Source organism: Brassica napus, chromosome C2 (genome assembly GCF_020379485.1).
Source record: "Brassica napus cultivar Da-Ae chromosome C2, Da-Ae, whole genome shotgun sequence".
Lineage (NCBI taxonomy): Eukaryota > Viridiplantae > Streptophyta > Magnoliopsida > Brassicales > Brassicaceae > Brassica > Brassica napus.
The window spans coordinates 55,748,521-55,776,399 of record NC_063445.1 but is presented as its reverse complement, the minus strand read 5'-3'; the positions used below and the strand labels follow the sequence as shown (position 1 = coordinate 55,776,399).

General features: G+C 33.4%; 3 protein-coding genes, 1 long non-coding RNA gene and 1 pseudogene across 13 annotated transcripts in view; 2 read left to right on the top strand and 3 right to left on the bottom strand.

The window, feature by feature from the left end:
• The window catches only part of LOC125582005 (probable disease resistance protein At1g58390), a 56,793-nt gene that overhangs the window by 7,020 nt on the left and 21,894 nt on the right, over nucleotides 1-27,879 (bottom strand). The window lies entirely within an intron of this gene.
• LOC125581989 (probable disease resistance protein At1g59620) lies at nucleotides 143-25,560 on the bottom strand. Of its 3 annotated transcripts, none has more exons than XM_048748347.1 (6): nucleotides 25,450-25,560; nucleotides 6,636-7,200; nucleotides 3,349-3,664; nucleotides 3,112-3,258; nucleotides 510-2,993; nucleotides 143-412 (listed from the first exon to the last, which is right to left on the bottom strand). In XM_048748347.1, the coding sequence occupies exons 2-5, from the start codon at nucleotides 7,191-7,193 to the stop codon at nucleotides 571-573; spliced, it is 3,444 nt and encodes a 1,147-aa protein (XP_048604304.1). In that variant the 5' UTR covers nucleotides 7,194-7,200; nucleotides 25,450-25,560; the 3' UTR covers nucleotides 143-412; nucleotides 510-570. The 3 variants fall into 3 exon arrangements, with proteins under 3 accessions (XP_048604304.1, XP_048604305.1, XP_048604303.1); XM_048748348.1 differs by lacking the exon at nucleotides 25,450-25,560 and adding an exon at nucleotides 7,386-7,565; XM_048748346.1 differs by lacking the exons at nucleotides 6,636-7,200; nucleotides 25,450-25,560 and adding an exon at nucleotides 4,416-5,146 and having other exon boundaries at nucleotides 3,349-4,229.
• On the top strand, nucleotides 8,539-10,567 carry LOC106447669. Of its 8 annotated transcripts, none has more exons than XM_048748367.1 (7): nucleotides 8,541-8,882; nucleotides 9,006-9,104; nucleotides 9,210-9,323; nucleotides 9,498-9,529; nucleotides 9,694-9,804; nucleotides 10,015-10,123; nucleotides 10,203-10,567. In XM_048748367.1, exons 2-6 carry the CDS (start codon nucleotides 9,053-9,055, stop codon nucleotides 10,066-10,068), a joined length of 363 nt encoding a protein of 120 aa, XP_048604324.1. In that variant the 5' UTR covers nucleotides 8,541-8,882; nucleotides 9,006-9,052; the 3' UTR covers nucleotides 10,069-10,123; nucleotides 10,203-10,567. The 8 variants fall into 8 exon arrangements, 1 of the variants encoding a protein (XP_048604324.1); XR_007319819.1 differs by having other exon boundaries at nucleotides 8,542-8,882; nucleotides 9,618-9,804; XR_007319820.1 differs by having other exon boundaries at nucleotides 8,543-8,882; nucleotides 9,760-9,804.
• On the top strand, nucleotides 11,649-13,820 carry LOC125582006. The gene is made up of 2 exons (XR_007319825.1): nucleotides 11,649-13,375; nucleotides 13,522-13,820. It is a non-coding gene; the product is annotated as an uncharacterized LOC125582006 (long non-coding RNA).
• On the bottom strand, nucleotides 22,166-26,325 carry LOC125582505 (annotated as a pseudogene).

Below are 27,879 nucleotides of genomic sequence, written 5' to 3'. Positions count from 1 at the left end.
CAGAAGCAAATACAAGTTCTGAGGGACAGTCTTTGTCATGTTTTTGGGGACACAAAAGTGTCTCAAACACCAGAGGAGGAGGATTCATGAGTTCATAATTCAAATAGTATTTACTGAAAAAATCAACGACTAAGATCAACTATTCTGTGAAATCAAATCCATAAATCTTTTATAGAGAGGCAAGCAAAGAGTTTCATCACAGTTCTATACGGAAATTTTCAAAGCCTAGTCGCTTGAGAAGAACAAATAGAAGAAAATGTAAAGAGAAATCTTATATATAAGAATCTTAACATATTTCACCTCTCTCAGTCAACAACGGTACATGAGATCAAATGTCCTCAGTAAGACATTTTGTCTAACAGCTTCACCGCATCATCCACTCCTTGTGTGCCATGGAAATCTCTGTTTGCCACTATATCAAACCAATTGGTAAAACACATATCATCAGAAGAAGTTGTAGTTTATGAAAATCCAAAGAAGTTGCCGAGAAGTTAAGGCCTGGATAGTACCTGATAGTCCGTAATTGCTGAGAGTCTTCTTCAGCTGCTGACTGACTGAGCATTGCCGAGATCAATAACAACAGAGTTTAACAGAGGGGATGTGTTGGACTTTGTAATAATCTTCTCCTCCTTCCGACAGTCTCTTCTCCCATGCCTCTGCCATACCATAACAGGTCAGACATTTCAAGGAAGTAATGAATCGCAGCCCATCAGGAATCTCCTTTAATTTTCTGCAATTCTGAATATCGAGAGTATGGAGAAGGGGCATAGAGCCTTCTTCTATTATCCACTCTTCCCACTCCTCTAATCCATAAAATTGAAGGTACTGCAATTGAGGAAACCCATCCCTTGAGCAAACCATTCTCCTCCCACAGATAGAAGTACATAAACTAACGACTTTCAAGTGAAGCAACTTCTCTAGAATCATCATCTGATCCTCTGTCAAACCAACTAGAGATATGGTTGTAAGGAAAGAAGGCAAGCAGGTTTCCGACAATCTAATACTTGAGTCACCAACAGTAAGATCGTTTAAGGAAGTGATGAATCGCAGCCCATCAGGAAGCTCCTTTAATTTTCTGCAATTCTGAATAGAGAGAGTATGGAGAACGGGCATAGAGCCTTCTTCTATTATCCACTCTTCCCACTCCTTTAATCCCCAAAATAGTAGCTTCTGCAATTGAGGAAACCCATCCCTCGAGCAAACTATTCTCCTCCCACAGAAAGATCCTTCATGTAAACTAATCTCTTTCAACTGAAGAAGCTTCTCTAAAATAGGCATTGGGTCCTCTGTCAAATGACAACCACTTAGACAGATGGTTGTAAGGTGAGAAGGCAAGTATCCTTCTGATAATCTCAAATTGAACTCATCTCCCATATACTTAACACTCAGATCCTCCAAGTTAGTGATGAATCGGAGCCCATCAGGAAGCTCCTTTAATTTTCTGCAATTCTTAATTTCGAGAGTATGGAGAAGGGGCATGGAGCCTTGTTCTACTATCCACTCTTCCCACTCCTCTAATCCCCAAAATTCTAGCTTCTGCAGTTGAGGAAACCCATCCCTCGAGCAAGCCATTCTTCTCCCACAGAAAGATGTACCCCCTAAACAAATCTCTTTCAAGTGAATCAACTTCTCTAGAATAGGCATTGGATCCTTCTTCAAACGAGACTGCTTAAGACTTATGGTTGTAAGGTGAGAAGGAAAGCGTTGCGCATCAGGTAACTTTGGCATATATATCTCCAACTTGAGCTCTTTGAGATTAACAAAATCCCAAACAAATCCTTCTTCATCATCATTCGTGGGAGTATAAAACTTGTTGTCGTTATATATTGTAAGACTCTCCAGGTGTGAAAGTTTACTTAGAGATGAAGATAGAGTTTCTATAGTATACCTCTCGTCCGTAATAAAGATACAGAGATATCTGAGCCGTGTCATACCCTGTAGATCCGTCAATCTCCCGTGCTTTGTGCTGAAATTCTTCAACGTCTCCAGCTTGACCAGATTTCCCAATTCCAACTTTGTCTTATCATGTAAGCTCTTCGGCAAACACAAGAATGTCAATTCTCGCATCTCATTCAAGATATTGGGCATGTAGACTGAATTTGGCCAACATATATATAGGTTTAAATAGATCAGCTTCTTCAGATTCCGCATAGAAGAAGGCAGTTGAGTTACATCTGACGCCACTAAACTAAGATATCTCAAGTGGATGAGCTTCCCGATGCTAGAGGGTACCTTAAACCCTCCTTTAAACTCGACCGAAGGGAGATCTAACACTCTCATCAGCTTATGCCTTGTAAACAATAAACTTGTTGCCATCAGTGTTTTTCTCTCGAGAAACAAGAGAGTTCTAAGGCTTGGATTCTTCACCTCTTTATCAACACTAAATGTTTCACCAGGCCAAGGTACAACAGCAAGTCTGCGAGATTTACAAGGAGATTTTGAATTTTCGGTTGATGTGTCGATGGTTTCTACGAAATTCTCTTCTTCAGCTTTGCGTAAACAAACTTCTCTCATCATGTCATGCAACTGAAGTGTTTCAAATCTTGAATTATCAACGTCTCTTTTAGAAATAACCATGTTTCTCTTCACCAATTCTTGTATGTATCCATCTGCAACCTCTCGAATACTGGCTCCATCGAAATCCATTGACATTAGTATTCCTTCTGCAGCCCAATAATATGACAATTTCTCCACATCTATTTTAGAATCTTCTGGAAAACAAGCAAGGTAAAGGAAGCACTGCTTCAAATAGGCAGGCAGCTCTTCGAAACTCTGATACAAAACACAATAAACCTTCAAATTGAAATTTCTGTCGTCAGAGCCACTCCCTCTAAGGGTCGGAGCTTTAATATTCTCACGTACCCGTTTCCACTCGTGCAATGTGTATTTATTACCTAACAACGCCCCTAACACCTTAATAGCCAGTGGTAGACCTCCACAATGTCTAATTATCTCCATACCGATTTCTTTCATGTCTTTTTCAATCTTAAATTCTGCACATCAGTTACACGAATGTGAAAGGATCATATGTCTTGCAAATATGGTAGTCATTTTTCATTAATTTATTATAACAGAAAAAAAAATCCAAGTAGGCCGCCTTTTAAAACTTACCAGTTGTGTCTTTAATAGGAAATGCTATTCTTTGAAAAAGATCCCAACTGTCTTCAAAAGTTAGGCATTCTGGTTTGAAGGTGACACATTGTTTATCAGCATGTAATGCCACTTCCTCATTGCGAGAAGTAATTAATACCTTCCATCCTGCAACACATTCATATTTCTTAATATTTTTTTTTATCAAATTGTGACTTTTAAAACACAACCTAATGTATGTAACATAAGGAGATTCACCTTTTCTCGGCAGAAACACATCCTTGATTAGATCCCAGTCTCCTTCTCTCCATATATCATCAATGACGATCAAAGCCTTTTTTGTTTCCAACACTCGAACAATCTTCTCCCGAAGTTCTTGTTCCATCATCTTTGACACATCGCATTCTGGCCAGAGCTGTCGCAAGATTGTCTGCCAGACACACTTCCTTTCAAACTGTTGCGAAACACAAACCCACACTAATCCTTTTGGAAAATGACTTTTTATCGTCTCATGATTATAAACTTGTCTTGCGAGTGTGGTTTTACCAAGACCTCCCATCCCAGTTATAGAAACCACTTGACTGCCATCCTCCTCCACCAAATAGCCAACCAATCTCTCAACACTTCTCTCTAACCCAACAAGATGGTCTTCGTCACTTGTAGGAAATGTTTGTCGCAGTTCTCTTTCTTTTACCAGTAGAGACTGCATATCCTCTTCATTGACAATGAACTTCTGTACGTCAAGATTCTGCATATCAAGGATCACCTTAGAGATCCTCTTACTTATAGGTTTCATATCAAACCCAAGCACCATGCTTTTCACAGTAACGTATGCAAATCTTTTCACGCTGCTGCTGCTTGATTCTCCGAGTTCTTTCTTCAGAAGAAAGGTTTCTATGATATCTTCTGCATCAAAAACAATTTCTTTGATGTCTTTGATAACTTTTCTCACCATTTCACTTGAATGTTTCTTGGCCTCCGCATCTTTCAAAAAGCACCTTAACGTATCCACATCATTTTTTAATCCCTCAAACTGCTCTTTAACTCCTTGAAATTGCTTAGTTTCTCGGACAAGGAGGTTCCAAAGCCTCTCGACTGCAAACGGTAAAAGTGCCACTGCTAGCTCAGCCATAAGTCTCCTGCTCAAACATGAAATAAGTAATCAATAACCGCTAGAGAGCAGATCTTTGAGTTCATAGTCCTGATAATATTTTTTCTGCAAATTCCAGTCTAGATAATATATACTATTCTTTTGGATTTAATCTATGAATGATATGAACAATTGAGATGAAATAAATATGTAAAATACAAAAAATAAAAATCACCTCTTGAAAATCGATCGCTTTTCGACCAACCGATCTGTATAACGAAAATATGCGAATGTGTTTTAGTTAGAACGCAGGTGAAGACCTATTCATACAAAGAGTTGATTATTCTCAGTCAACACCAAACGACACAAACCAGCTGTATTTACAACGATGAGTGATTCTATTGTAGCCACTTACATTTTTTTGCTAAAAAGATAAGGAGATAGTTAGTACGTAGGGCCTCTAATACTACGAGTTTGTTGTATTACAATGATTTGATCTGTCTAGTGAAATAAATGTTGTAACATTTTCTTTAAACGCTGTGAAAAGGTTATAATCTTGGTAAAATAAATTATAATTGGTGTTAAGATTGTTGATGTTGTGTATTTAGTTAAAATAAAGATGTGGCCGGCCGATACCATTGATGCAGTTACTGTTAGGAAAACAAGGGAGTGCTTGAATATATTTTCTAGTAGCCGCCGGACTGTTAAAAGCTGAGGCAGAGATTATCAAGATGGCAATCACAGGGCATCCTGGGGCTTATCTTCACGTTGAAGAGCTAATTGAGGTTGCAAAAATTCTAGGGTTGAATTCTTCAGAAGAGATATCATCTGTTGAAGAAGCTATTGCTAGAGTCTAGAGAAGCTGCAGTTGCAGGCGATCTGCAGCTGGCGTTTTGATCTATGCCTTGTTCTAACCAAAAAGGGGCGTGGTCCTATTTGGGATTTAGGTGCTGCAATATAGCAAGAGGTCCTGCACTTGAGCACATGGATGTAAGTTCTCGAAAGCATTTGCTTGGAAGAAAGCAAGGAAGAATCATCATTAATGCAACATGGTTCTTTCGTTTGGTTATCAAAAATGCATAACATCCTTAAGCAGGAATGCAGTAGAGTCTCGCATATCTTTGGATTTCCAAAAAAAAAAATTTTTTGTATAAATGTTAAATTTATTCAAACCAAAAAAACATTTTGCATCCAAAAAGATGCTTACTAGATTTCAAAAATGAAGTTCCAACAATGATAGCCTCCAACAATGAAGTCCATGCCCGCATCAATAAGATGAACTTGGAAGCTTTGGCCAAGATGGTAGAGAAACTCAGTGGCTTCTTCACGGAGAATTCACACATTTCCTGGCAAGATGTCTACAGACAATATACATTATGAATTTGTTAGATACACTGGAAAGTAGAAGAGATATTGATTTTGGAAGTGGATAGAGTTTCCAAGTCTAGAGTATATATCAGGGTTTTGGAACCTTTACAGTCTCTGGAGATCATGAAACGGCATTTCATCTTAGTTTTACCTCCAAATGTGTCCCTATGTGCATATCCTTGGTAGTTGTACGTGGAAAGAATGTCTCACCTTACTGATTAAATTTTGGACAAGGTTAGCTGATGAGATGCAGGAAGTAAACTCTTCTGATACAAAGACCACGTGTCAGAAGAAGAGTGGCAAGAAGAGGTTGTTAGAGTCGACTTTCAACGGAAACAAGGAAGGACACGTTTCTTTGTTCCATTGTTTCGGATTAATAGAGGTGAACCTTGTTAACCTCTGTCATCTTCTGAGCATCTTATCTTAAGCCCTGAATGCATTAATAGCTGTCTTACGGGACGATAGTCTGTCCCCAAGTCAGGCTTTGGGCTACAATACTTGTCTACCTTAGGTCTGCCTTGCTTGGTGATCAAGCCACTGAAATTTTCAACTTCTGTAGTCTTCTTCTGTAATCGATTGAAAAACAAAAGAATTGTGAAAGGCATACACTAATTCAATATTGAGTTAGTATTGTTTGTTATGAACTGTCTTTTTGACTGAAAGCTACTACATCCATATTGGTCATCTATGTGGTACTTATACGAAAACGGTCCTACACTTCTACTAAATATCTAATCATGTACACTGTACACATAATAAGAGAAGAATGTGAAGTTGAAAATAACAAAGATGATGGATGTATCAGTGTCTCTCATAAACATTAAGTTTATATTTCAATTGCACTCTACCCCCAAGTTTATGATATGTTAGTATTTGAGAAGCAAATCTTTCGTGGAATGGAATCAACTCATTAGTAATTAAGAAACAGTTTAATCTAAAGCAAGCAAATTTAAATTGAATTTGGTCTTAGTGCTAATGTCCAGTATTTCGATTCTTCCACCTTTAATAGGCTTCTATCACTACATACATGATCAGCATCATAAAAAAAAAAAAAAAACAACATTTAAAACTATCCAGTTATAGAAACCACTTGACTGCTATCCTCCTCCACCAAATAGCCAACCAATCTCTCAACACTTCTCTCTAACCCAACAAGATGGTCTTCGTCACTTGTAGGAAATGTTTGTCGCATTTCTCTTTCTTTTACCAGTAGAGACTGCATATCCTCTTCATTGACAATGAACTTCTGTACGTCAAGATTCTGCATATCAAGGATCACCTTAGAGATCCTCTTACTTATAGGTTTCATATCAAACCCAAGCACCATGCTTTTCACCTTAACGTATGCAAATCTTTTGACGCTGCTGCTGCTTGATTCTCCGAGTTCTTTCTTCAGAAGAAAGGTTTCTATGATATCTTCTGCATCAAAAACAATTTCTTTGATGTCTTTGATAACTTTTTTCACCATTTCACTTGAATGTTTCTTGGCCTCCGCATCTTTCAAAAAGCACCTTAACGTTTTCACATCATTTTTTAATCCCTTGAACTGCTCTTCAACTCCTTGAAATCGCTCAGTTTCTCGGACAAGGAGGTTCCAAAGCCTCTCGACTGCAAACGGTAAAAGTGCCACTGCTAGCTCAGCCATAAGTCTCCTGCTCAAACATGAAATAAGTAATCAATAACAGCTAGAGAGCAGATCTTTGAATTCATAGTCCTGATAATATTTTTCTGCAAATTCCAGCCTAGATAATATATACTATTCTTTTGGATTTAATCTATGAATGATATGAACAATTGAGATGAAATAAATATGTAAAATACAAAAAATAAAAATCACCTCTTGAAAATCGATCGCTTTTCGACCAACCGATCTGTATAACGAAAATATGCGAATGTGTTTTAGTTAGAACGCAGGTGAAGACCTATTCATACAAAGAGTTGATTATTCTCAGTCAACACCAAACCACACAAACCAGCTGTATTTACAACGATGAGTGATTCTATTGTAGCCACTTACATTTTTTTGCTAAAAAGATAAGGAGATAGTTAGTACGTAGGGCCTCTAATAGTACGAGTTTGTTGTATCTAATCTATTAAAACTGAAGTACATTTTGTACTTAGCTCTAAGTTTTCCTCAAAAATTACCTTATCATGCCACTCTGATTAAAACTCTGTCGCTTAAATACATTTATTAATTTAACCCTATAATCAAGTTCAAAATCCAGTCCGTTTAGAAGCCCATAATTTCGGGTGTTTGGTTAGAAATAAAAGTTCAGATATGTTTGGCCTTTTAGTAACAGTCTGTATAGATTAGATGGTTTAGGTTGACATGTACGCAGAGAAATGGTTTAATCATCATGGTTTAAGGATTTTACGGTTTAGCCGATTTTGGATATCATTATATTTAATGTGAGTACAAAATCGAACATAATCATACTTATTTCCTTCCTAAAACTCAACATCATTTCCTAATTCTATGCACTCTCCTTTTAAAAATATCAAAACAACATTATGATTTCTTTTCCTAATTCGTCGCAGTCACACAAATCAGTTAATGCTATCAATTAACTAAGAAATCATTATTATATTCTGTACTAGGGTCGGCCCGCGCTTCGCGCGGGATGTTTACTTTGGTTGGTGTTGGGGCAAAAGTATTTGTGTGGTCTACTTTGTTGGATAATTTGGTTGTATGAAACTACTTGTCCTGGGATTTTGGCATATATATCATTATCCTTTTGAAGTCGTGGCGCTCAATTCACTTTTAAAATTTGTGTCTAACAACGGCTACGTTTGATTGAATGTGTTAATTGGTTTGGTGGAAGTTATTTGAATTAATTCTTTTCATGGCATATCTATATATATATAAATATGTTTCTCTCCTGTGAGAGAGACACGTCATCAAATAGAGAGATGAAAGAGCAACACGTGTCTCTTAATTATTGAGTTTCCCTTGCTTTCGTTTAATTTGCTTAAAAGTGGGGTTTACGGTTTTATTTATGGGCTTCTTTCTTATTTTCTTGGGCTGTTAAAAAAACAACGTACGCCTCTTGCATTCATCTTCTTCAAGAATGGGGATGTCGACATCTAGGGTTCATCGTTCTGCGATCTCTGTCTAGCTCAAGCAACAATGGTGTCCTCGAGAGGGTTCTTCATGATGAATCTATGAATCGAAACCGTTTCGTCTTAGATTCATCTCGTACAAACCGTTATGGAATGCATTGATTCATCGTCATTAACTACCGTCTTAACTCCTTTGACCCAATCCAAACAAGATTCCTCATTCAATTCATCTTCCCTCATCACAAGGCGGCGGTGGCTCTATAGCTATAAAAAGGTTAGCTTTCATCCCATAAACATCACTTTCAGAAATCCCGTAACTCTTTCTTCCTCCTTTCACTACTTTTTTTAAACTCAAACCAGAGATTCAAATCCCTTTTGTTTTTGACCATGATTTAAGGTTCTGTTAACGCACACTGGCTCAACACCTTCAAACAGGAAGGCTCGATGTACTCTGTTACTGGGTTCAACGTTACACGTAGCAACCAAAAATTCAAAGGTCAGCCTCATTCTCATATCCAAAAGTTTCTTTATTGGCGTCTGTTCTTACATTAATTAAAAGAATAAAACTTTTAACATCAGTCCAAACAATATACATGTACAGGGATGTATCGGGTTGGCTTCGTGTGTTCAATGAATTGGCTACTGCATTTCTTGAAAATTACAGAGCTAGGGCCTAGACCCAAAGGTTATTGTGTCAGCCCAAAAATTGTTGGAGGTAGTTATACTTATGTTGTTTGATTGCTGGTTTTTCAGAGAATTGCTTATATGTTTTTATTTATTTAATTACATATCAAACAATCTCTACAACTCTCTGTAACTGATATACAATTCATATGCATGTTGGTTATTCCCGAACGCAACTTCTCGCACCTATCTCTACTTTGACAAGGTGGCAGCAGCTGGCAACAATTATTTTCGGAGGTATGTATACTTCCATAATACATTCTGCAGTTTATATGCTACATTAGATTATTAAACACCAGATCATAACCTGAACTCGACACCACAGTGCTTTAGGTTGGAGTCTAATGCCGGCATAAACCCAATAACTGCTCTGTCTGTTTTTTTTTTAATTTCTGGGACAGTCATTACTTCCCATTTCTTCAGCCCTATGCTTAATTTCTCTCACCTTTTCTGAAATCAAGTTGCAGCACTTTTACAATGAACTTGTGGAGTACAAGCTCATTCTTGACAAGGTAATATGTTATCATTTTACTCAGTCTTTGTAGTGCTTCCCCTTATTATTACACAGAGAGTCCTGAATTGGTTTGTAACTAATTTTACAGCTTTGTGGTTCTGTAAAATATACTATTATAGATGATCTTTGGTTAACACAATTAATGACTGTTATCCTAAATTCTTGGTATGTTTCTCATGCATTCATGTCTCTGTTGTGTGTCCTTTAGGCTGGTGATTTTTTGCTTCAGCCAGAAGTCTTACCGCTCAACAGAGTGAGATAGAATCACAACAAGTGGGTGAAGAGTAAGACGCACTCGAGGCTTTTTGCTGCAGGAAGTACGAAATCTGCGACTGTTTTACTTCTTCAAGTTGTGTTTTCCACAAATAGCTTTACAAACTGCCATTTTTTTAACAGGAGCAGTCTGTTGGTCCAACAAAGCAAGTAAAGCTTGGATTCCTCATCGGGCTGGTGCCACGCGAAAGTCTATGGTGTTAGAGAGGATCCTATTTTGCGCAGCTAGGAGCAACATCTTTATACGAAGTCGACAATGTATCATTGAGGAGTTCGTTGTTGATCCCAACTCTGTGGAGAAGGCTAGCTTCTTATTTTCCACACAGCTTCTCCTAGACATTAAAAGTGCGGCATTTTTCTATGCAGGAATTTGAATGCTTTCTTAACGTATATTTGTTCCCTCATAGGCTCATGCAATTTAGAGTCTAAATTCCATATGTAGTTTCTACGTTCTCATATGCATATGCTTATATTTGACATTTTTTCTATTTCTGTTGTTTTATTTCTGTTCTGGTGATCTACCTAGCCAATAATTATTTGACATGGAATGTTGATTTTTGCTGAAAAAAATATATTTATTCTGTTTTTCTCTACTAGAGATTGATTTATGTTCTAAAATAATGCTAAGGCAAAGAAAAATGTATTTTATTTTGGGGAAAGAGCATAAAGTTGTTTTAGAAAAAGATATTCAAAGCTTTTGGGGACAATGACTATTATTTCAGTGATCTTGGCAGATGACCTCAGATGATGATTGAAGTATATATAATCTCTTGATATGTGACTGATGATTTCTATGTATTTTTTTTTATCTGTAGAACTATTAGTTTTGTCACGAGTTACAAATGATAACCATATGAAGCTGCAATCAGTTCTTTTGAACAATAACCAACGACAAACATATCATTTATGAATATCCTATCTCAACCAAATGCAATCCTCTACAGCCCAAACTATTCATATAAATGTTAATCATAACACTCACAAATCCATTCTTCCGAGCCCAAAATATACAGCAAACCACATTTAACAAATAAATTTGTTTATTTTTTATCACTGGAATTTTACTTTGATTAGCTTTGCATTATTACCTTCTTCTCATTCAGTATAACATTCTATTTTTAATAAGAGTAGAAATGCAAGTTCAAATAATCACCACTTTAACTCCAATAACATGTCAAAAGACTATGATTCCAACATAAAAAATAAATAATCTTATAACATATACAAAAAAATTATCCACAATCCAATTCTTCTGAACCTAAATATTACGTACCATAAATAACACATCAAATATGGAATCAAATATTTGTAAAAAGAAATAACATGAAGACCATTTGAGGTCGTTACGGCATATCAGTGTATATAACCTTTTAATATAAAAGAAAATATTGTAAACAAGCAAAATATATTTTATCACATGTAATTTTTTCTCACCTAAAACGTTTTAAAAGACATTATACACATTTCTTATGAATGTAAACCTAAAATACAAACTACAAAATCATAAAAATTATAATAATCTAGATTCCCGCCCGTAGGGCGGACCGACCCTAGTATATATATATAGGCATGTTTCTCTTTTTTTTACTCGGTGAATTATTGGACAATGGTGCGACATTTGTGACTGCCTCTTTGGCTTGAAGTTACATTTTGGATATATGATTTTTATTGTACATAATTTGAATTTTATTAAAAATGGAGATGCATTGAACACGGACTTTTAATTTGAATTTCATGTACTTTTGTATATTTATAGCTTGATAATCAACTAAATCTTTCTCCTACATGTTATAGATGGAATGTGCTGTCTGACTTAGTTATGAATTAAGGCTGCTTTCAACCCGATAAAATATTAGTTTCACCCGGTGCTGCTATGAAAAATCAAAAAAAATCTGGATTTATATTAATAGTAGTTTATTAACGTTAATGTGTAAAATTAGTAAGCGGGAAGAAAAAATCACTAATACTGCCAAAATTTAAGTGAAAATTAGATACCCGCCAAAACATAATTTTTTTTTCCGATAGCACATTATGATAGCATTGTTTCGAGAGCTGCTATGAAAAATCAATTTCTAATCTTTTAAATTCTAAACTCTAAAAATGTATAAACCCTAAACTTTAAACATAAACCTTAAAAACTTTAATCTTTTCATACCAAAAACCTGAAATCATCAACTTAAACTCAAAGTTATTCCTTTTAATCTTAATCTTTAACTTCCAAACATAAACCTTAAATCTTTTTATCAAGCTCTATACCCTAAACTCTGTACACAAACCTTATACTCTAAATTATAATTATAAATACTAACATATTGTATTCAACACTCCTACTCTTCATACGTTAGCTCCAAATCTTAAATTAAATTTTAGTTATTTTCAAAATTTATTCTCAAAATCTGAAATTAACCCTTAACATTACACTTCAAACCCTAAACTCTACATCTCTAAATAATAGTTCAACATTTCAAACTTAAACACCAAATCTTAATATAAGCTATCAATTTATCATTTTGAAAAATTAAACTCAAATCTTACACTAACTCTCATAAATTAAACTTCAAATATCTATTATTCTCTATTTAAATCTAAAATCTTAAAATTGTATGCCCAATTTTTAAAATTTTATAACTTAAAATCAAAATTATGAACTACAAAGTATAAATTTTGTATAAAACATAACTTAAAATAATTACAAACAAAAAAATAAACAAATAAAGAAAGACAAAACAAAAGAAAATAAAAAAGAAAGATAATATACTTTTGGCCAATCAGATCTATGTACAAGGATCACCTTCTCAGCTGTTGGATTACATTAAATCAAAGGCTGAGATTTATTTATTTATTTTCCTCTCTGGCTTCTCTCTCTCGATAGATTCATTCTCCTTTTTTTTCTTTTCTGTTTCTTCTTTTCATCTTCTTCACTCTCATCTCTCCCATCTTCTTTCACTCTCATCTCTCCCATCTCTGTACGCTTGAAAGCTCACCAACTCTCTCATGTCTCACTTTTCAGATCTGGTTAACTAAGACAGGATGAAGATGATGATGGAGACGACGAAGAAGGAGACTCGCGGGGACGAAGCGCCGAGGCTCACCGGAGAAGAAGATGCGTCGGAGTCTCTCTCTCTCTCTCTCTGTTTTAATCTAATTATGATTTCGTTTTTTGTTTTTTCTTGTAAACAGAGGTAGATGAGGCAGAAGAAAGTGATGTTTGGTCACCGCCGCCGAGCCAAAGCGACTCAAGCCATTTTGCTTCCCGGAATGGCCTAACCCCGCCGGATCTAAATCTGAATGCTCCGGTAAGATCCATCAACATAACAATCCAAAAAACATCACTTGAAATTTAAAATTTCAGAAAAACTCTCAAATGAGAGAAAGAGAAATTTACAAAAACTTTTGGAAGCCTAAGAATGATTCTCAAGGGATATGTCTGATTCTTTTATAGGTGGAGTTTGGAAGAGGGATAAGACTATTCGATGGAACTGCTAATGCATGTTAGGAGATGAATCGAGAACGAAACGTCACCGGAGTAACCGACATAGACGCAACCATCGGTCACGAAGACGATGCCTAATGGGCCAACCTTGTGACGTATGAAGCCCAAATAGAAATATCTCTTGCTTGTGAGCCCACCTGAAACAACAACGAAAGCGTAAAAAAATAGAAAGAGGACAGGTGTCGGCCTGTCAGTCATCGACTTTCCACGTGGCATCACAGGAGTGTCACCAACATTTTTATATATATATAGATTTTCGACTTGCAAAACATCATTTTCCTTATTTAATAATGTATATTCTGTTTTCACTTTTCAGTAAGGTTAAATAAAAAAGGAATAGATATCTTATATATTAAAACAGAAGTCACAACCTTGATTCATGTGTGATTTTTTTTAAAAATGGACCTAATGGACCTATTCATAGAAATTCATACTATATTTTAATTCAGACTAATAATAAATATATTTTTTTAAAATATTTTAATCATAGTATCTTTTGATATCTTTTCATTTTAAATATAAATATATTTATTTTAAAATTCTAACAAATCTGTTTAAAAAGATTTTTACAAGATCTTCATTTTTGAAATTATATTTAAATATTTTCACTAATTTCGAAATTAGTTTAAAATATTATTATACATTAATATATTCAGTTATATAAAATGAAAAATAAAAAAATCTATAATATTTTAGTTATTATATAATCATAATCAATCATATTAAATTAAAATTATTATATTGAGCTAAATATAATAAAATTGCATTAAATTTATGTATTTCTATATTTTATTTTCGTAATTATAAAATACTTATGTTCAAAAATAAAATCTAATGTGTTGGTAAGATGGGTTAACATTATCAAACTATATAATACATGTATAAAAATTAACATGTCTTTCTTTAAAGTTAATAATATAAAATCTTTGTAACTACTTTAATCATAATATATTTTCATTTTAAATATAATATATTTATATATTATATTTTAAAAATTCTAATAAATCTGTGTAATATTTAAACAGTAACTTAATGTACTTTAAGTCATCGTTTAGAAATGAAATAAATAAATTATATCCTATTTTATCTACTTTTATAGTCATGATCATGTTAAAATATAATTATTATACTAAAATAAATATGATAAAATTATATTCAATTGATAAATTTATAAATTTTATTTTCATAAATATAAACTATTTATTTAAAATATAATATGATGATAGAACGACTTAAAATTAACAAACTATATAATACATGTCTAAAAATTAACATATCTTACACTTTTATATATACAATAATAAATTATCTAAAATGAATAAGCATAAAAATATTGGTAAAAAGAAATTCAGTTTTGAAATACGGGTCAGAATTTAGCATAAATTAAATACAAAATATTTTTTAAATATATTTTCTCATGAATATATTAATTTGCTTAATAACTAAATGCAAATACAATAAGATAAATATATAATAAGAAGTGGCAAATACATAATGTTTAAACAATTAATTAATTATAACATGTAAATTATAAAATTATTGTATTTGAAATAGTTATATAAATATTTAAGTATATGATTAACATTAAAAATATATACCACTTATATTCTAAAACAATAATTTATGTATAGAAAAGTGTAAACAAACACCCGTGCGGTTGCACGGGTCAAAATCTAGTTTAATAATTTAAAAACAGATATTTGGTTAGAGTTAATAATTTAAAAACAGATATTTGGTTAGAGTTAATAATTTAAAAACATATACTGTATTTAGTTAGATTTTGCGACAGAAATAACCTCTGTTTAGAATGAAACGAAATTTTTTATTTCTGAACACAAAAAAATTATTTTTTTCCCAGAAAAAAAAATAAGAACCTAAGAGCATGCTTAATGGGAGGGTTCTTAGGATAAGGGTCTTCGCGTAATATAAGAAATCGTCTCTTAACTTTTAACTAAAAAACTAAAAACCGGTTCTTAGTTTTTTTAGTTAAAAGTTAAGAGATTGTTTTTTATATTCCGCTAAGAACCTTACCCTAATAACCTTCTCATTAATCATGGTCTAATGGGATAATGTATTTTAAGTGATTATACTATGGCCCAAATTAAAAAAAGTTTTCATGAATTACTATGACCCAACTTACAATGGTCACTTAATTCAAAGTTTTTGAATGATTGTAATCAATTTTTCTATGATTGTAGTTAAGTTGTGGTACGAATATGTATATACATGTTAAATATTTATATTCCAAATTTTTACAAAGTACAAATAAATTCATACACACAAACAAGGAACTGAATAATCTAAACAATAAATTATAACATATAAACAATGATAATGTTTATGTGTAGACATGCCAAATTTAAACATATATATATATATATGTAATATGTAAATCTTATATATCTATAAAATTGAAATGTTGAAAAATAATTTTTTTAAAAAATAAAAAGACACCTTCGCCGGTTACATATAAATATAACTCTAATTATTTATAGATGTGAGATTTTTTATATGATACCACTGTCCATCATAAAACTGACTATTATCACAATTTTTTTGGAATAAAATCATATGAAACTACTTATGTTTATGATTCCAATTTTTTAACTTATTAAATACATGTGCGGTTTCACGGGTTAACCTCAAATTGGGGTTGCTAAATAAAATTGCCAAAAATCTATACTTATTTTTGAATGGTTTTTGTTACTTTTCGATTATTTTTATGTTACTGTCTAAATAATGTATTTGTTTTGAAATACTATAAAATTATAACTTTACATCTAATTTTAATCATATTATTTATAGTATAATTTAATAAAGCACATACAATTATACTTAACACTCTAATATTTTACACTTTAGAGTATTGATTTACTAAGTCAAATCAATAAAAATACGATAAAAGAAGAATACAAACGCATAGTTTATAAAAGGACGCTAAACAAACTAAATAAGATACCCCAATGTCAAAACTTAATAACCTATAAATAAGTAACATGGATGTTTATACAAGTGAAAAACATATAATTATGAAAAACAAACACCCGCGCGGACGCGCGGGTCAAAAGCTAGTTACAATTATTTGATCTGTCTAGTGAAATAAATGTTGTAACATTTTCTTTAAAAGCTGTGAAAAGGTTATAATCTTGGTAAAATAAATTATAATCAATACTATTAAAAGGGAAGGAGTCCTAAAAAATATACTTAAAACAAGTCATAGTTGGATCATTTCATTTAACTAGAATTCCTATTATTTCTCATACTACTAACTTAACTATCTATACTATTAAATCAAAATCCCTCATAGGATTCTGCTCTTATTTTGTTAGATATTTACAATAGTGTGCCACTCATAAATTTTTGTTTAATATAATTAATTATATTACCTAAAACACTTTAACTCACTAAAAGAATATTCCTAAATAATGGCTATAACCGATTGTTCATTAACCGTAAAATCTCAACATAATTATTCATTAATTAAACAAATGCCTAATAATTCACACACCTATTATCAAGATCTCACGTCCACATATAAGAAAATAATACATTACTACCAATAGAAAAATGGGTCCTAATCAAAACATTTGTTACGGGTGTATATTACACATATTTTACTATAATAATTATTATTTTTCTTTCATGTATAACAATTAGTTATTATAGAGATAGAGTGAAATAACATATTATTTTGTATACATATTATATTACACTGTATGTATACGGATGTTAGATGTTACTTTTAATTGAATTGTATTTTATGTTATTTAATTAGCTGAATTATTTGAAATTTAAGATCTATTACTTTGAAAATATACTTCCATGTATTCATCTGAATTGTTGTTATATTAAACTTGGTCATAAAACATTTCGATCATTCAAAATAAAATAATTAAAAAGGACTCCTACATATTAATTCTAAGATTGCATTTTAATAAAAGTATTTAAATTCAGACGGATTGAACCAACATTTTAACACAACATTTATTATAAAATAAATATCTAAACTGATTAATAAAAGGTATGAGTTATTAAAACAAAATCAATGAAAAAATTAAATAAATAAATTACTTATAATACGGATTTGAATAATTTTAAATTTACTAAATTTTAGTTCACCTAAGAAAAAAGCATAATAAATTGTACATATAATTTTTTATAACTAAATACAAACCTAAAAGAAACAAATTATATAAATTATAATTTTGTTACATAAAAATATTTAAACTAAAATTTAATCCCGCGCTTTCAAAGCGCAGGTCAAAATCTAGTTCTTCATTAAAAGCAAATTAGTCATAAATAACGGTACTAACCTACTTATCTACTTATACGTTTACTATATACACATTATTCCATCATAAATATTTTGAGCTAATATTAAATAATGTCCACCCTGTATTTATATAGTATATGGTTACTTGTGATTTATTTAATAGATAATATCTTCGAAGACTATAAACAAAATATAATATCCATTGTAAAAAATACATTTTTTACAGAGATGAACCATTATTTTATACTAACCTTATTAACTAAACTGATTTCATTAACCATGTAATATATATGAACACTTCAACATTATCATTCACAAACTAAATGATGTTTGTCACAACTTAATATTCCAAGTTGGTTGTATTATTTTAATACCAAACCAGTTCCTATAAAAATCCATAGATATGATTATGGTCTACATAAAACCGGTTCAATCTTTCCATCTGCTATATGTTCAGAAAATGACTATTTATCTTCGGTTCTGTTAGATATTTAGTCTAACCAATTATAAATCGATTAGTGATAACTTCTAAAACTTTGAAAACACTTTGTTATTTATTAACACTATATCGATACTTTAAAACATGTTAGCAGTAGAATTGTGTTTTAGAACAAAATCTACTTATTTTAAAACATAATATTATTTTGAAAATAGTTTTGATACTATGTGTTATATTAAACATAGTTATATATATTTGAAATAAATAATTATATACATAAATTATACTTTTGGTTAACTAAATTATTTATCAACCAAATAAAAATATTTGGGTAATTCAAGTTTTCGTGTTATCCGGTTTATAAATAGTATTTTTAGGATATGTGGTTATTTAAAAATTGAATGTAATTAATATTTTTAAATATATAATTTTATTTAAAAATTCAGGTACTCATTTGATTCTCAGTTCGGTTTCAATTTTTCGGTCATAGATTTATGATTTGCTATATTATTTATGCAATTCAATTCAATTTTTGTTTTTCAGCTTGGTACGGTTTGGTATGTGATTTTGGATAGATGTACTCAAACTTATACACTATCTTATATAGAAATTCGTTTACAATATATTTAATTACAAAAACAAACCCGCGCTTTCCAAGCGCGGGTCAAAATCTAGTTGGTGTTAAGATTGTTGATGTTGTGTATTTAGTTAAAATAAAGATGTGGCCGGCCGACACCATTGATGCAGTTACTGTTAGGAAAACAAGGGAGTGCTTGAATATATTTTCTAGTAGCCGCCGGACTGTTAAAAGCTGAGGCAGAGATTATCAAGATGGCAATCACAGGGCATCCTGGGGCTTATCTTCACGTTGAAGAGCTAATTGAGGTTGCAAAACTTCTAGGGTTGAATTCTTCAGAAGAGATATCATCTGTTGAAGAAGCTATTGCTAGAGTCTAGAGAAGCTGCAGTTGCAGGCAATCTGCAGCTGGCGTTTTGATCTATGCCTTGTTCTAACCAAAAAGGGGCGTGGTCCTATTTGGGATTTAGGTGCTGCAATATAGCAAGAGGTCCTGCACTTGAGCACATGGATGTAAGTTCTCGAAAGCATTTGCTTGGAAGAATCTCATTAATGGAATAATTTGATCTGTCTAGTGAAATAAATGTTGTAACATTTTCTTTAAACGCTGTGAAAAGGTTATAATCTTGGTAAAATAAATTATAATTGGTGTTAAGATTGTTGATGTTGTGTATTTAGTTAAAATAAAGATGTGGCCGGCCGATACCATTGATGCAGTTACTGTTAGGAAAACAAGGGAGTGCTTGAATATATTTTCTAGTAGCCGCCGGACTGTTAAAAGCTGAGGCAGAGATTATCAAGATGGCAATCACAGGGCATCCTGGGGCTTATCTTCACGTTGAAGAGCTAATTGAGGTTGCAAAAATTCTAGGGTTGAATTCTTCAGAAGAGATATCATCTGTTGAAGAAGCTATTGCTAGAGTCTAGAGAAGCTGCAGTTGCAGGCGATCTGCAGCTGGCTTTGATATATGCCTTGTTCTAACCAAAAAGGGGCATGGTCCTATTTGGGATTTAGGTGCTGCAATAGCAAGAGGTCCCTGCACTTGAAGCACATGGATGTAAGTTCTCGAAAGAAGTTGCTTGGCTTTGCATTGGGTCACTGTGATGATGAATCGATCAGTGAGTTATTTCACGCGTGGAAAGATCTTGACCTGCAAGGCCAATGCAACTGCTCTTATTACCATTCTTTCTTGGCTGGCAAGGAATGGATTTGCACCGAAAAAATGAACTGATCACCATGATTACGGACTCGATCATTGAACAACCGGTAACTAAAGAGGAAGACATTATAGGAACAATCACCGTTTTGGAAGGAGTGGAAACATAAACTAGAGGAAAAAATGCATGTAGCTGATCGTTCTACTTTTTGTATGTCAAAGCTATTTTACCACTATTTACTATGTGTAAATTATTATCAGATACCAGAGAATGGAGTTCAGGGTTCCACCTGAATTAAGGTGTTATTGTGATGCCAATGCAAGTAACAAGTACGCGTTTCCTACTTTCTTATAAACTCAATCTTTTTCTACTCAAAATGGGACAGAGAAATGGAAAACATTTTAACATTTATTTGAAAGTATTGATCCATGGTGAAGTGTAGAAGAATGGAAGTTTGTCCAAATTCCTCAAAAATCACATTTGTATCAAATTTTGTGTAGTAATGTCTCTGGATTTTACGATCTTCAGCCAGTTTCCGATGATTTTGCATATCATGGATTTAGCATGATACATCAAAAAGTTGTATCAGGTTACTTGCCGAGCAAGGAGACGTTTGTAGTTCACTACCCTGGTTATTCATCGTCTATTTCGTTTGCTTTGGTCACTGAAGAAAGACATTAATACTGATTGGTATCCGATTTGTAGATAAGTGATTGACGGTTAATTTACTTTGATCAGGCAAGAGAATCAACGCAAACAAGCTTGAGCTACATTTCATTGCCCTATGTTCCTAGGTATCCTCCTCTAGTACAAGATTCCTTTATTGAGTTTACTATTAGTGTTTTCTATCTTACATTGTGTTTGATCTGCTGTCTCCATTAGAGGTCCGTTGCACATGGTTGATAAGCTTTAATTTTACTGTTGGTTGATAAATGTTGAACCTTTATGACGTTCTCTAGTCCTGAAGACTGAAGCTACAGTTAACCAAACGTTGCCTGACCAGGTAGCTGATGGCTCTAGCAGACCCACAAACACTCTGGTCACACTTAAATCACCTCAGATCGCTGTGGCGTCCATTTCTCCAGGGTTAGAGATTTTCCCAGACGATCTATCGAGTGTTGAAACATCCGTTTCCTGGTTTTATAAACTCTCTGCTGACAGCTGTTACTAAGCTTCACAAGCTGAAGCTCTTAGGGAGATTTTAGAAGGATGGGAAGAACTGTTTGAAGCTAAGAAAGATGAACTAGTGCCGTGTATTGAGGCAAATGAGTGGGGGAGATGATGATGATTGGAATGATGGATAGGAAACACTTCAGGACTTGGAACCTGAGGAGAAAAAGACAACGCAACATGTCATCGTAACCCATCTCTGAGTCTGAGAAGCAGCTCGAGTCTTTGGAGGTTCGTTTAGACCATAGAAGTTGAAACGCTAGCTGAAGAATACAGTGTCTAGCCTAAGGAGCAATTCAAAGGAAGTTATACGAGAAGAGGATTCATGAGTTTATGATTCAAATAATATGTACTGAAAAACTCAACGTCTAAGATGAACTATTCTGTGGAATCAATCCATAAATCTCTGGACAGAAGCATGCAAATTTTTGAGTTACAAAAAACAGAATTAAAAATACCAAAATAAAATCGATATGCTGTTAATTATCTTTGCCAAAGACCACATGACTTTACTACTCAATGAACCCATCAATAATTATATACTTTAGAGGTAGTGATGTTTACGCATAATGTACGCATGCAAGATAAGTCACTGCTTCAGATGAATCTCCAGTGAGGGACTTCTCAAGCATGGAGGGACTCTGCATATCCTTGTAACAGTTTTGAAAAAATAGGTTACTACTTAGATTCCCACATTTGACTCTGTATTTGATAGGATCCTTTTCAATAGCACAGTCTCTAATAAGAGACCCTTTTCATAAGTACACAAATTCATCAAAAGTGAGAAAATAAACAATTATTTTAAATGAAACAAGTAGACGTGATGGAGTAAACATATTACTCGGATCCTAACAAATAAGGCGTGCTGTGGTGCTCACTTTCTAAATTCATCTCTCAATATCCCATTTTCATTTCAAGTAGTCTAGCTGAAGAATTTCAACGCAATTCTATACGTAAATTTTCAAAGCTTAGTCGATTGAAAAGAAAATGTAAAAAGAATACTAATATATAAAAATCTTAACATATTTCACCTCTTTCAGTAAAAAAAGGTACATGACAACCTTCGTCGAACAGCTTCAATTCCCTAAATACATTTCTTTATCTCTCTAGGCAAACTTAAAGCATTGCAGAAGATCAAGTGTCTCAGTTAGACACTTCGTCGAACAGCTTCACTCAGTGTGCGAGTATGTTTCACTTGTAAGTTCTCTGTTGCCACTGTATCAAATCAATCGATAAAGCACATATTATCAGAGACATTCCAACGAAATAGCCTTAACTAAAGCGTAAAGTATGCAAATCCAAAGAAGGTGCCGAGAAGTTCATTCCTAGTTAATACCTGATAGTCCGTAATTGCTGAGAGTCTCCTTCAGCTGCTGTCTGGCTCACTATCATCGAACTGAACAGAAGGGATGTGTTGAACTTTGTAATAAGCTTCTCCTCCATCTGAAAGTCTCTTCTCCCATCTCTTTCCCATATCATGACAAATTAGACTCTTTAAGGAAGTGATGAATCGCAGCCCATCAGGAAGCTCCTTTAACTTTAGACAACGGCCAAATCTCAGAGTGTGGAGAAGGGGCATGGAGCCTTCTTCTATTATCCACTCTTCCCACTCCTCTAATCCCTCTAATTGTAGCTTCTGCAATTGAGGAAACCCATCCCTCGAGCAAACCATTCTCCTCCCACAGAAAGAGTTGTTCTTTAATATAACCTCTTTCAACTGAAGAAGCTTCTCTAAAATAGGCATTGGGTCCTCTGTCAAACAACAACCACTTAGAGATATGGTTGTAAGGTGAGAAGGAAAGTATCCTTCCGACAATCTCAAATTGAATTCATCTCCCATATCATGAACACTCAGATCCTCTAAGTTAGTGATGAATCGGAGCATATAAGGAAGCTCCTTTAATTTTTTGCAAGACCCAATATCAAGAGTATGGAGAAGGGGCATGGAGCCTTCTTCTACTATCCACTCTTCCCACTCCTCTAATCCCCTAAATTGTAGCTTATGCAGTTGAGGAAACCCGTCCCTTGAGCAAACCATTCTCCTCCCACAGAAAGATGTACCCCCTAAACAAATCTCTTTCAAGTGAAGCAACTTCTCTAGAATCGGCATTGGATCCTCCTTCAAACAACAATAAGTTAGCTCAATGGTTGTAAGGTGACAAGGAAAGCATTGCGCATCAGGTAACCTTGGCATATATATCTCCAACTTGAGCTGTTTGAGATTAACAAAATCCCAAACAAATCCTTCTTCATCATCATTCGTGGGAGTATAAAACTTGTTATATATTGTAAGACTCTCCAAGTGTGAAAGCTTACTTATAGATGAAGATAGAGTTTCCAGTCTGTAATATAGATAGAGAGAGATCTGAGCCATGTCAAACCCTGTAGATCCGTCACTCGCCCATGTTCTGTGCAGAAATTCTTCAACGTCTCCAGCTTGACCAAATTTTCCAATTCCAACTTTGTCTTAACATGTAATCTCTTCGGCAAACACAAGAATGTCAATTCTCGCATATCATTCAAGATATTGTTGGGCATGTAGACTTCAACATACACATCTAGGTTTAAATAGAGAAGCTTCTTCAGATTCCGCATAGAAGAAGGCAGTTGAGTTACATGTGCCTCATATAAACTAAGATATCTCAAGTGGATGAGCTTCCCGATGCTAGAGGGTACCTTCCCTCCTTCAAACTCGACCCCTGAGAGATCTAACACTCTCATCAGCTTATGCCTTGTAAAGAATAAACTTGTTTCCTTCCATCTGCTGCACTTGATAAACAAGAGAGTTCTAAGGCTTGGATTCTTCACCTCCGTATCGACACTAAATGTTTCTTCATAGCAACGTACAACAGCAAGTCTGCTAGATTTACAAGGAGATTTCGAATTTGCAGTTGATGTGTCGATGGTCTGTACGAAATTCTCTTCTTCAGCTTTGCGTAAACAAACTTCTCTCATCATGTCATGCAACTGAAGTGTTTCAAATCTGAAAGTTTTAACGTCTCTTTCAGAAATAACCATATGTCTCTTCACCAATTCTTCTATGCATATATCTGCAATATGTCGAATGCTCACTCCATCGAAATACATTGGCATTAGTATTCCTTCTGCAGCCCAGTAATAGGACAGTGTCTCCACATCTATTTTATAACCTCTTGGAAAACTAGCAAGATAAAGGAAGCACTGCTTCAAATAGGCAGGCAGCTCTTCGGAACTCAGATACAAAACACTGTAAACCTTTGCGCCAACGATACAAAACATTTCTCGCATTTTTCTTTCTCTTAACTGTAGAGACTTCATATCCTCTTCATTGACAATGGCATTCTGAACGCCAAATTTCTGCATATCAAGGATCACCTTAGAGATCCTCTTGCTTATGGTTTTCATATCAAACCCAAGCACCATGCTTTTCACACTAGCATATGCAAATCTTTTGACGCTGCTGCTGCTTGATTCTCCTAGTTCTTTCTTTAGAAGAAAGGTTTCTATGATATCTTCTGCGTCCAAAACAACTTCGTTGATCTCTTTGATAGTTTCTTTCACCATGGCACTTGTATGTTTTTTGGCATCTGCATCTTTCAGAAAACACCTTAACTTCTTAACATCACTCTTTAATCCCTCGAACTGCTCTTCAACTCCTTGAAATCTCTCAGTTACTCGGACAAGCAGGTTCCAAAGCCTCTCGACTGCAAATGGTAAGAGTGCTACTGCCAGCTGTTAGGAGTGAACTTAATCAACCCCTTTGATACCTTAGAACACAAGTTTGCTTTGATGCCAATTAAGGCCCCTCCTCAAAGCTAAGAGAGTTTGTGAAAGAACAAACTAAATAGAACAAAACACAAGTTACTACAATTTTCTTTTTATTTCTTGTTCTCTTTCCCAACTCATGTTTAAATACAAAAGTAAGGAAACAAACTAACTACTACGTGAACATGGACATGGGCAACTAACACATCCACTACACCTTTCCACTAAACATAAAATAAATAAAGATAAACTATTGAAACTATTGATTTGATCATGGTGAAGATGGCCACGTCATATTCTTCTCCAAGTTGTATCTTATCACCAGCCCAGCCATAAGTCTCCTGCTCAAACATGAAATAAATAAATCAATAATCACACGAGAGCAAGGATCCTTGAGTTCATACATAGTCCGGTTAATATTTATTTCTGCAAATTCTAGTCTAGATAATATATACTATTTTGTGGATCTAATCTATATATGAAATAAATATGAAAAATACAAAAAATAAAAATCACCTCTTGAAAATCGCTTTTCTTCCAACTGATCTGTATATGCGAATGTGTTTTGGTTAGAACGCAACTGAAGACCAAATACTTGATTATTCTTAGTCAACACTAAACGACACAAACCAGCTGTATTCACGATGATGAGTTTAATCTATTATAGCCACTTAGAGCATATGCAATGGTCATCCCCCAAGGGGAGTCCTTACCATTTTTTTATTATTTAAATTTTTTTTTTGAGCCGAAAGACCATGTGGTCGCTGAAAAGAAGAAACCAAAAACATGTTTCTTCGTTACTTTTTTTTTTAGGTTAATCATAATTTTTGAATAATTTGGGAGTGGTGGACCTAAAACAGAATAAACTAATTTAATTATTTACTCACTTATCTCTACTTTTGAAGTTTTGTGTTTCTGAGGTTTTTACGATTACAAAAGGAATAATCTTAAAGAAATTTACATTAATCAGACTTAGAGATGGGTAACTTACTTACTTACTATGCATGAACTTTGTTACCAAAAACCCTGCTAATATCTTCTGGTCTGCCTTTACAAGCCCTGAGATAAAACATGGGAAAATGAATTCCCCAAAACATGTCTCCGAACTTGTATTTGCTTCTTCGAACTCCCGAGATATCAACTAGATAACAGAGGAAAGAAACTGTCGCTTTGAACAAGAGTTCCCCAAAACAAGAAAGAAACTGTCCCCAAACATGAAATGCCGTTTCATGATTTCCAGAGCCTGTAAAAGGTTCCAAAACCTAAATCCCAAATAGGATCATGCCCCCTTTTGGATATAACAAGGCATAGATCAAAAGCCAGCTGCAGCGTCTCTAGCAATATAGCTTCTTCAACGTGTAGATAAGCCCCAGGATGTCCTGTGATTGCCATCTAGATAAGTTCCATTGGGTCTTTTACTTGTTTGAGCTGAACAGGTAAGAGAGTAACCCCAAAGCCTAACAGTCACTGCATCAATGACTTTAACAGTCCGGCCGGCTACTTGAAAAATATTCAGGCACTCTCTTGCTTTCCATATCTAAAAATAAAATTCCAAAATTTGAAAGAGAAAACATCTAAGAAACAAGAACTTTAACATGATACATGGAGCATAAATATATTTAGCAGAAACAAAAGCTTTATACAAAAATGAAGAAAACACTTAACCATGCATGGGTACCTGCAACTTTAAAGGAAGTAAGTTTGTTTAGCAATGGGTAAGGACATCTGCTTACTAAGTTATGTAGATCTAGAGATGAGAGTACAATGGATCTTGAAATCTAAACCGTTAGATCAAACAGTATGTGATCTTGTAAACCTCATTAGGAATCGAATATGTGTTTTCTGCTTTTTAATTTCTAACATTTTTATTAAATGATATTCTCAGTAAAAAACACAATACATATATATATATATATGTATGAGAATTATCTTTTAGTTCAAATTATATTTTTAGACTTTGGATAATTCTTATTGTTATATATTTTAATTATTTATTTAATCAAAATCATTCAAATTCGTTTTTATTTTGTAAGTAATTTATATATTTGATTAACTAAGGGTTAAACGATACTAACCGCTCTAACTTTTTATGTGAGAGCTCCATTTCGAAAAATCATTTGGTAAATAATTGTATAGATATATATTATAGAGAGAGAGATGAGTAAAACACTGATTGTGACTTGGATTATTGCTGTCACATGTTAAGAAACATTTTTGTTTGTCTTTCGTTGTAGAGAAAAAAGAGAGAGTCACTTGTTCAAATGGATTGGTGAAGCTTTGCTAGATGAGATGGAATGGTAGATTCAAAAAATAAGGTACTTGTAGATAATGTGAAAGAGCTGCAAAAAAAAAAATACGACGGATCAATTTGAATTGCAAAAGAAAGGGGCTTGAAAATATAGAAGATGAGATGAGGATTAAGAGTGGCTAGATTGCACTACTTGGGAAGATGAAAGAAGAGATGTTGGTGTTGTATTGCGTTATAGAACATGTGCTATGGTAAATTTCCTTATAGAAAATTATGTTTTTGGGAAAAGTTATAAAACATCGTAATGATTATTAACTCATTATAAAGTAAAATTTTATATCTGTATATTTATTTTTGGCAAGAATTTTTGAAATATATTAATAACATATATATATATATATATATGTATATCACACTAATTAAAAATAAAGCAAATACAACTACAGTATATTTTACATTAATTTATATACCATATTTATATATATATATATATATATATATATATATATATATATATATATATATGTTAAAATAAATTATAAGTGTGCATAAAAAATACCAAAAAAATATTAGTCAATTAAATTTTTTTTGTTGATGATTAAAATGCTTTAAAATAGACGTGTCTAACTCTATAGAAAAATTAAAATGTTGATGTGAAAAGACATTTTGTATTACTATAGTGTTGACTATATAGTATA